Raw genomic sequence first — 10511 nt, forward strand, 5'->3', positions numbered from 1 at the left:
ACTGCTACCGTGAACGGAGACGCGCATATGGAAATTAAAAACACCACGGCCAGCAGCTGGTGTTTTCATTTCATACCAAAGATGTCATTGCCCTTTGAGGGAAGCAAAAATCTTGTCCATGTGACCGTCTTTCAGGCAGTGTTATGATGTGGCCCACGTTTAATCATGGTTGGCCTGGCTTAGGCCATAAAACCCTAGAACACACTAACACAAAAGTTAAAGTACAGCCCAGTGTTACACTCTGCTGCTTCCAGACACAAAAGTGCTAAATATAGCAGAGAACTGCATACGAACAGTGAACATTTTTATTCAGCCTGAAACTCCACAACCATTAACTGCTCGTCCACCTCTGGAACTGCCATGAATCGGATGTGTAAAATATTCAGAGGGGTTTCGGGACAATCAGAATAGACTAACTGCCTCACAATGAGAAGCACATTTCCTTCAGCTACTACATTGTGGGTGTGTGAAAGTGTGAGTGTGCATATGATAAATAAATGTGACTGGACATTAATCTGCAGCGGCAGCAGCAAAGCACAGCCTGCTCTGTGTCAAGTTGGGACAAGAGAAAAACCTACAGCATGTCCCTAACAGAGGAAACTTAAATAACTGGTAAGTTCTTAGTCTGTCAAAAGAGAGCTAATAGAAGCAGAAGCATAAATATTATTTTCACATCAAAGGCTGTCAGGATGAAACAGTTCTAATAAATTGCCTCAAAACAAGTTCCTCTTTATAGTTAGTTGAAGGAAACATACACATACAGTAAGTGAATGCGGAATTGAGATACATCAGCACATGTTGAGCACAGCTTAAAAACAAAAGGAGTTGAGCAAAGTACCAATCAGCATTTTTTGTTAGAGGCTTCACAGTAAGTATGAATTGAAAAGCTTTGCCAAATCTGCACAAGGAGCGCTGGAGAAACGCTGTGCCGTCCACCAGTAAACAGGTCTTCATCTCCAAAACTTTTGCGATGTAAAATGTTTGGTTATCGGTCAAGGAATGATCAGCATGTCTGACGGTCTGGTGTGGCTTTCAGAACATGCTTCCATCACTCATGGCAACTCAGCACCTACCCAGACCCTTGATGAAGCTGATGACGCTGGCCTTACTCCAGCACACAGCCGTCCCGTCCATAGTGGGGAAGGAGGATATGGTGGTATCCAGCTTTGCCCTGAATCAAGACAAATTGCTCGCTAGTAAAATCCACCAACGTCCATGTGTTGTGTGTCAGCTGGCTCTGTCCGGCTGGGCATAGTTTCCATGGCGCACTGAGCCAAACGGCGGGCGGGTGTGTTTCAAAAAAAGGTGGGAGTAGTGTTTGGTACGGGAGACCACGCAATCTCTATATCTCACTCTCACTCTCTGGGAGCTGCGTCTGCTATGGCTTCCTCTAGCCTTGTGACCAACCCGCTGCCTTCCAAGAGTGAAGGTCAGACAGGAATTTTTAGCTGAGGCATAGCACAGTGATGAGGTCCAACATGCTATGGTGGCATAGTTGTGTGACTATATTTATCCCAGGAGGGTACACACTATACTGACAGAGCAGCCCTCCCCTTTCCGCCCTGCTCTGTGATCCTAAACCACGAGGCACACACCACCAGAGTGTAAACACAATCTTTATCAAGCATTGCTTTGGCCCAATGTAGTATTTAAAGGACTTTGTCAAGCACTATAGTCATAAGTGCAAAATCTAAATGTATAAAAATATCAGATATTTTAAGAGGGCCAGGGGGTCTGGATGAAATCGAATTGAAGAAACATTTCACATGGAACAATATGTTTTAAAAAATGACATGGACTTGTGCATGGATATGAAGAAGAGCAACCCGTGTGCATATAGTTCTTTCTGTTGCTCTGGGCCGCTGTACCAGGTCTCAGACTCAACATGTGACTCTGCAAACAAGGAGCTCGGCACAGTGTGCATGACATCATCGCCATGCTGGAAACACCCTGAGCATGGTGGTGCTCCCTACAGGACAATGCAAACAGGCTAACAAGTGGCTCGCTCACACACACACACACACACAAACACACCCTATATATGCATCCACAGAGACTGTCCCGCTGAGTAAACAACCTCTTTAGCAATCGTTTGTGAACAGAGTGGGTGGATATTTAGATACCACTGACCTCCTTAAACTGGACCAGAAATTCCAGTGTCAACATAGGCCGTTGGGAGCACAGTCCAGCTGCTGTGAGAAACATTGACCCTGCACTTCTGTCATAGGGAGTAATAGGAAATACAGGCTTTGAAATCGCAAAACAATAATCCTCTCCTTCACCACTGTGTGTGCAGTATTCATACAATTTACCTCCAGGCTGGGAATAAAGAGGCACTGTTCTTCAGGTGGGTTGCAATAAAAAAAATGTTGCGTCATGTGACGTAATAAGTGGGAAAATGTTGCCGACCGGTCTAGATCATAAAGTTTTAGGTCAAAGGAAAACAAGCAGAGTCCATGTTAACAACCAGATGTGTCAGACTGACTATATTTCCACATTTAAATAGAACCGAATAGGTCACAAGACCTTAGGTTTAATCTAGGCATTTGTATAAAGAAATAAATAACCAGATAGTTGGATAACTAATAATAACAGTAACATTTCCACAATACTTGCTACATATCTCCAAAAGAAAATTCTGTCTGGAGTTGACGCTGAACTATTTCTTGTTGAAATATTTATCAAAAGAGGAGGCAACAGCTGGAGCCAATGTTACAACATCAGAATACTGAGACATTATCACAAGTTCTGAGTGTCTTGAAAAAAAAGGGGAGAGTGAAGGGAGTGATTACAGACCTCTGTGAAAAGCAGATTAAACGTCGACCTCAAACTACTGACCATCAGTCCCATTTTAGCAAGATGACATCATGCTAGAAACTGCTGCCTGCTGTGAGAGAGCATTTCAGGCCATTTATATAAGTCCCTGTTAAAAAGTCTGCATCTGTCTTTTTCCAGCTAAAGGGAAGGGATTCGTCTATATGCATAAATCATGCAACCCTGTTTTTTTCGGCTCCTCCAAAACAAGTATTGCATTGCACACATAGTTGCATGAAGCTAAACATGTAGAATTATAGAAAATAATCAAAAATCCACTACTACTGCTACTGAACAAACTATTTGTGCACTATTGCATCTCATAATGAAGTAAACAACAACACCATGGTTGACCACCTATCAGAGGTGTGCAGTGTGCTCGCGGCTCACTGCAGCTCATCTCCTGCTCTGATTGGCTGACGGAGGACCAGCCTTGAGGCAATTTGAAGCCGTCGCTGGACAAAGCCAGGTCTGTGCTGCTGGTGCCACTGTTTTATTAGAGCTGGACACACTGACTTTTGAGAGACCAGTGTCTAAATAGCCTTGACTTTGTTTACCTTGTGGTCAACAGTGCAAACAGTATCTGGTAGACAGCAGAGAAACACATACTGTTGGTTGAAGTCACTTATTCAAACCTGATCAATTCGTATAGATTTGAAAACGACAAGATTATTTCCATATTTAAAAAATGTCCGTGTCAGCAGCGTCTATGTCTGGAATCCTAGAGCTTTTAGATGAGTTTTTATTGACTAAACGGTCTCCTTTGCCATCATCTTGTGATTCATTACATAACGCCTCGTGTTAATGGGAGCAGAGAGATGGGATTACGAGATCACATTTTCAATGAAAATGTTAAATGCATAGCCGTGGGTCACTGCTGATACAGTACAATGACTGCCTGTGCTTTTATCAGCAAAGTGACCCACTGTGAGGATTATGCAACATCATCAGGAGATGGCTCAATGTTGAGTGTGTGGACAGGGACAGCTTGTTCTACAGTATCTCTTTACAGTCAGTTTAATGTATATACACAAGCCAGCAGGCTGCCTGACAGGTGCAGCTGACTAGACTGCTAGCTTTGCTCTTTCTAGATTTTAAGCATTGGGACATGACAGACGGATGGTTTGTTACTAGATTGTGACTGATAATCAATATCGCAAGTTTTTCATTGGCTGAGGTGCAATTTCCTGGTTTGGCTACTGCTCTTCTGTTTGTTTTACTTCTAAAGTAAAGGAGTCAATCTTTAGTCCATCTCTTGTATCCTCCATAAAGGTGGAGACAGCGATTCTGGAGAACACTTGTTGTCAAAATCTTTTTTAGTCAAAATCAGTGAATATCTCCTCAAGATCTGCTACCTGTCCATACTATGTGTGCGCGTAAACGGGCTTGTTGATAGCTCTGGTGGGTCCTTTTGTTTACACACCCTTTGTTTACATACCATTTTACATAGCATATGGCTGTGAATTAACACTGGATTATTTTTCAGTGCACACAGTATGGACAAGTAAAGTATAGTGAGGGGATATTTACTTCCACTCCCATCTACATGGGCCAGATTGACAGCAGTGTAGCTGTGAGCTGTGGACAGAATATGCAACCGGGCTGAACCTCCACTAATCCTATTACTCTGTCCTTGCACATAATAGGAGCTATTTAGAATCTGTCAGAGACTCACACGCGTGAGCTAAAATAAGGGTGGAATTTAGAAAGAGGCAGAAAAAATGTGATTGCTGAACTGCCATCAGAATTTATAATGCACAGGTCAATGTGAGTAATGGTAACTGTGCCACTGTGACTGTGTGCCTGTGTATCTTCTTCTCAACCAGTAACTCTTGCTATAGATGCTTGTAGCTGTGCCTCTGGCTGTTGCTATGAGACAAGTGAAACCCTTTTGAAGTGTGGTGGAGCTGCTTTGTTGCTAAAAGTGTGATGCTTCCAAGTTTGCGGCAACAATACATTCACACTCATCCCAATCTGCAGTAAGCACAACACTTAGCACATCCGCGTCAACAACTACCATAACAGAACAAATAGGCTACAATGAAGTCAAGGCTCCCGGTAGAGCTGCAGCCTAAAGCTCTGTCACTCAGCTCTGTCAGCTGATCACACAACAAAACCACCAAGGCAACTACAAGAGACAAACTGCTACTCACTGCCGCTCCACGATTTCAGCAAGGATTTGATGCTGATTTCAAAGAAGCCAGAGTCCTGCTGGCTGGCCATGGCTGCAGCTTCTTGTTGAGTGTTCCCCCCTCTCTCTCTCTCTCTCTCTCTCTCTACTTGTGCTTTCCCTCCAGTAGCAGCGGTAGCAGGAGCAGCTGAGCCAGGGTCCAGCAGGTATAGCGCCTGCTGTCACCTCTCTCTGTGACGCACCACAATGCTGCGCTGCTGACAAGACCCTGGGAAAACACACTAGGATTGCTTTACCCCTCCTCTTGTGTCCTGTGCGTGGCTATCAGCCCCCTCTCTCTCTCTCTCTCTCCCTCCCTCGAAACTGTCTTAACATCTCTCTTTCCCTCTCTCTCTCTCTCCCTCTCCCTCTCTGTCTAAAGCCGTGGCAGGCAGTGGGCGGCAATGCAAGCTCCCTTTAAATAACTGCGCGGAGGCTGAGAGTGCAGGAAGCAATCCTCTTAGCGGAGCGGAGTTAATAATAACTACTATTGGTCTGCGTGCAGGGCCTGAAAATGATGACATCACTGCGTCGGACAGAGTGACAGGGATCATCTGACAGGCCACCACTGAGGGAGATGGAGAAACGTATCTGGAAGTATGACACATAAACATCTGGGAGAGCAGTGGAAAGAAGAAGACACTCGAGTTATCAGCGAGCATACGGGATTAACTGCCCACGAGGGATCTGCACATACAGGGGCTGGCTTTTGTCTTCTGACCCTTTTAATTTAAGAATCTATGAACAGCTGTCATATTAAAAAAAAAGCTAGTAAAATATTGTGTATTCCTTTAAAAAAAATCATTTCATCGGGGCATTCTTTTGTCCTATCATAAAAAGGGTCAAATAAGAAAGGTAGTCCCAGAGTACCATGTTGTGACATATTCAGCATGCTTGAAAAATAGTCCAAACTCCAAAAATTAAATACAGAAAAAATGTTATTGAGTTCAGCTGGTTATGCTAATGGTATGTCGCATCTGATCGACTTATTATTTTAAAAGTTAAATTCATTAATTACTTGTGAGGCCGTTTCAGCACCATTACCATTATGAATTATCTCTTAAATCATTTAGGAGCCTTCCTGTCATCACTGTTGTTAGCTTAACAGAAAATAAATCAATCAATTAAGACATATGCATTGCAGGCATGCTGAAATTAAGATATAAATCACTTCCACGTTTGTATTTTCAGCCTACGAGACTAAAACAACAGAACTTGTGGAGATGATAAATGTGAAGGCAAACCAGTGGAAGTCCCCTTCTTTTCATGGATGCCAATACAATACTCTTTCTATACTCTCACAAAGGGTCAAATGAAAATAAACTTCCCAGCTGCTTGTTTACATCTGACAACTAAATCCAATATTCACGCCATGCGATGTTAAGAGCAAAGGCATGTTGTCAACCATATGGACTATAACACACATCCTCCAATCCCCTTTCCTCTGCTGCCTCTCAGCGCTCTTACTATAATCCTATCAGAACCCTGTCTGTCCATCAAGCGACAGCCACTTGACCTTCCTTACATAACACAGTCTGTGATAGAAAAGCCATCACCGGCTTTGGTAAACACACATTTCCTGGGGCTCAGGTGCCCCGACTATAATATACCCCTGACAGTTCTGCCTGCCTGGCTGCTGTGGTGAACTGGTATCTTTTATAGTCCCACAGGATATTTTAGTTTTGAGCACCGTGACATAGCAAGCAGTTTGTTTGTGTACAATCCCGCCCTCCTTCCCACAGCAATGACTATATGTTGGTACCACTAAAGAAAATAAACCAACTTGTACAAAGGTTCACTTGTGTCTTGCGCCATCATTTACGAGGGATCTGTTTCCAACTTGTTACACGTTGAAACGTGTTACACTTTGCTAGACGCTGCCACATTGTTTCACACTGTAACAAATTAACACCCCAAATGGAGTTTTAAACACATGAAGAACAGCACAGGTGACAATGTGAGCAGTTCGGCTGGTTATGCAAATAAAGATGTTGCATTTGTTGTTTTAGTTATGTCATGACAACGCAACAATTAGTGATGAATAGTGTAATCAACATTGTATGCGGGACAGTCTGTTGAGTGTTGACAGTCCAAGAGCACTGTGTGCTTTATGGTTGATACTGATACTGTAAGCTTAACTATCATATTAAGAAATAAGTTCTCAGAGCTTAAGTGGTGCTGACACTTTCCTAATTCACTTGGGGATGAACTAGTTGGTGAAAATCTCCAACTAATTATTCATACAAATCTGCATTTCCTTAAATGATAAAATGAAGGGAGTAAAAACTACACAGGTATCTGATGAACACTCTACTGTAACTGCTTCTGTTTTGGTTTTTACCTAAATATTTGTATTGATAAATAAATCTTCAGATGTCGGCATCTTTGCCCTATCAGCAAACATCTCCTCAGTAACAACCACCCTGCTGCAGTCAGGAACAAACTCTACAATCAGCTCTGTGTTTTCACAGTATGACAAGTTGAGGGTTTTGCAAAGCGACTGTTCTTAAATATTATCTCGGCATGTTCTAAACAAGGACATTTACTTATTACAGAAAGTATACTGTATTTAACCCTGGTTGCCAAAATGTCTATGAGATCTGTACAAAACAATTACAAAAAAAGCGCAATTAGGAATATGTCTAATAACGTTTATTGAGAGCATATTTGACTAATGATGGGCCAGTGCTTGCCCTATTATGGTCACAGGTAAACACTTTGAAATGGATGTTCTCAACATTCTCTCAACAAACACCGTTTACTTCCTAACTTATCCATCAGTTATAATCTGGTCAGCCTGACATGTCCAGGAAGAGGCCCTCTGAAGGGTCAACAGTTATGTAATTCCATATTTGAATAATTTTAGATGTTCTTTTAACAAGGCTGTTCAACAGTAAAAAGGTAAAGTAGAGGTGGAGAGATCTCAGACTTGAGTAAAATTCAGAAAAACATTATTATTTGACAAGAAGTAATACGGTAATAACTTGTGTTTCAGAGAGAATTTTGAGAAGATTTTGAGATGAGTGTACTAGAAAGCCAAGAAGCAGATTGTACGCTAATAAAAATATCTAAAGTGTCAAAGCAGAACAACAATATGTAGTTAGTTAGTTAAGTTAGTTTATTCGTCAAATGCACAACATAACAGGCAAGCAGTCATAGCTGGCATGATGGCATTGATATGTAGTGAATATCCCAGAAAAGAAAACTAAATCTTTGTATCACATCACAACAGAACATCCAAAAGTGGATATCATGAAGGAATCAGACACAATGCCCATCCCTCAGCTTGTCAAACATTAAGACATAAAGCACGTCTTGCACGTTTGCTGGCACACTTCTTCAGAAGGAGTAGTACTATCAAAATTACCAGCTTTGCAGGTTTGTCTATTGGCAGCTTTACCAGCAGCCGCATTCAGTCATTGTGAAATGTGTTCCTGATTAGAAAAACAACTATAAACATGTTTCCCTAATTGGACTTTAGGTGTGTGTGTGTGTGTGTGTGTGTGTGTGTGTGTGTGTGTGTGTGTGTGTGTGTGTGTGTGTGTGTGTGTGTGTGTGTGTGTGTGTGTGTGTGTGTGTGTGTGTGTGTGTGTGTAGGCTGGGACACATTAAGCACTTATTAAAAGCATTATTAGGCTCTGATGAAGGGTAGGAATGTGAGGTATGTCAGTCCAGTTCAGCCATCTTAGTGGTTATCAAGCTCAAACACTTGACTCCCCCTTACTCTTACTCTCTGCCCCTATAGCGCCCCTTGTTCCTTCATCTTGCTTCTCTCTTTCTGCTCAAATATTTTTGCTGCTTTACCTCTCTACCTCAACCCATTACTGTGTCCTTTTTTCCAATTTTTTCTGAAGGCAAGAGCATAAGGAGTAGCGATATTTTGGAAAGTGAGATCTACGAAACTCATTTTGTGACAATCTTCAAATCTTTATCGCATCAGAAATTGTGTGATGTATACTCTCTCCACTGTCTGACTCCATTATTAACATGCCATCAGATTCCTTGGTAACTATGATGAATACAATAAGGCACTTCACAAAGTGCCGGTGCTAGTAGCACAAATGTCAGTACCACATTCAAAACTATAGTAAAATCAAATATCTCCCAGTTTAAAATACAGAATATTTGAGGTCGATAATTTACCACAGCTTCAGAGTCAAAGCATTATACCTACTTTCAAGAATGGTGGGCCTCTTCTTTTGGTGCATCTTTTTAAACTTCCCTCTGAAGTTACTGGGTGGGAATGGATCCAGAGGTGAGCTGGCAATGCGCCCCGGGACAACCTCATCCCGTCCCTCAGAGCAATCCGTCTCACTCTGAGCCATGTCTCTCACAGCAGCACTTTCCTCCAAAGACATGGTCGGATGGCAGGGGGCCCGCGGCTAACTTCTATCATGCGTCCAAAGCAGTCATTTGGAGTTGTGCCAGGATTTCCCCCTTTTTTTAGTGTAGTGATAAACTTTTCTCTTCCTTTTCCTTCCTCACAAACTATAATCTCTTTCTCTCGGGTCGAGCAGCAAATGCTTCTGCTGTGCGCGGGGAGATGCGGCCAGAGCTGTCAGCTTCGGTCTGCTAATGTGTTTTAACCCCTTGCACTTGTCCGGGCAGTTCAGCAAGTTACAGTAACAGTCATGAATTGGGCAGGTATTGGATTACTTAGGAGAGCCCCTCCTCTTTTCAGCTAGAAGGCAAGAGACAGAGAAGAGAGGGGGCAAAGTCGCAGAGACTGAAGAGGGTGGGAGAGGGAGAGAGAGAGTGAGAGAGAGAGAGAGAGAGAGGTCGCTCTGACAGCTACAACATCCCCACCTACTGTATGCCCACAAGGCATTCCTGAATAAATATCCTGTATTTATCTTGGAGTCTACTCATCAAAATATAAACAGACATGTTTTGCCCACTGGCAGTGTTGATGAGATGCAAAATAATTCCTTAAATAATAATGCACTCATTCGCAGCATGGATTAGATTTTTTTTCTTCAAATCTGTAATATCTCCTCTTCACAATCATATACACAGAATGACATCCTCCACACGTACTGCTGAAAGTCCTCACTCAGTGGTTCCATCAGTTCGATACACAACAACACCTGCCCATTCCCAGCACTTTCTCCTAAATCCAGTCCCCTTGTTGTTCTCCCACCGCGTTATTTCCTGGCATTCATGGCTGGCGTCATTGAGGAAATGAGTGAAAGGTGTGAAGCCATCAAGTAACAAGTCAGCAGCGATCCAGAGAGAGAGAGAGAGAGAGTGAGAACCATTCACTTTAGCCTGCAGCTTCTGCTCTATTCACTCTCTGAAAGTGAACAGTAGCTGGACACACCTACCGCATGAACCAGTTTTTCCTAGTCCGACCTACATCAGCAATACAAACACCCTGTGTACGTAGGTGAAGTGAAGGCGTTTTCTGTTTTAGTAAGAAACCCACAGTTAGAACATGGAACAATCAGCCTCTACACTCACTTTTTTTTCAAATAATTAATGTTTTTTTTTCATCAAGGATTTGTCTTGCGTAACAGAACAATGTGGC

At 42.5% G+C, this 10511-nt stretch overlaps 1 protein-coding gene across 5 annotated transcripts in view; it reads right to left on the bottom strand.

The window, feature by feature from the left end:
- Nucleotides 1-10164, bottom strand: part of frya (furry homolog a) — a 53659-nt gene extending 43495 nt beyond the window's left edge. For 3 of the 5 annotated variants that reach the window (XM_080054068.1, XM_080054067.1, XM_080054066.1), the window contains exon 1: nt 9159-10164. In XM_080054068.1, coding sequence (XP_079910194.1) covers nt 9159-9342 — 184 coding nt within the window. In that variant the 5' untranslated portion in view covers nt 9343-10164. Of the gene's footprint in view, nt 1-4967; nt 5232-9158 lie in introns of those variants that run through there. The other 2 variants (XM_080054070.1, XM_080054069.1) reach the window with 1 other exon arrangement.
- Between the last annotated feature and the right edge of the window lie 347 nt (nt 10165-10511).

Source organism: Ammodytes marinus (genome assembly GCF_949987685.1).
Source record: "Ammodytes marinus genome assembly, chromosome: 3".
NCBI classification, from domain to species: domain Eukaryota; kingdom Metazoa; phylum Chordata; class Actinopteri; order Uranoscopiformes; family Ammodytidae; genus Ammodytes; species Ammodytes marinus.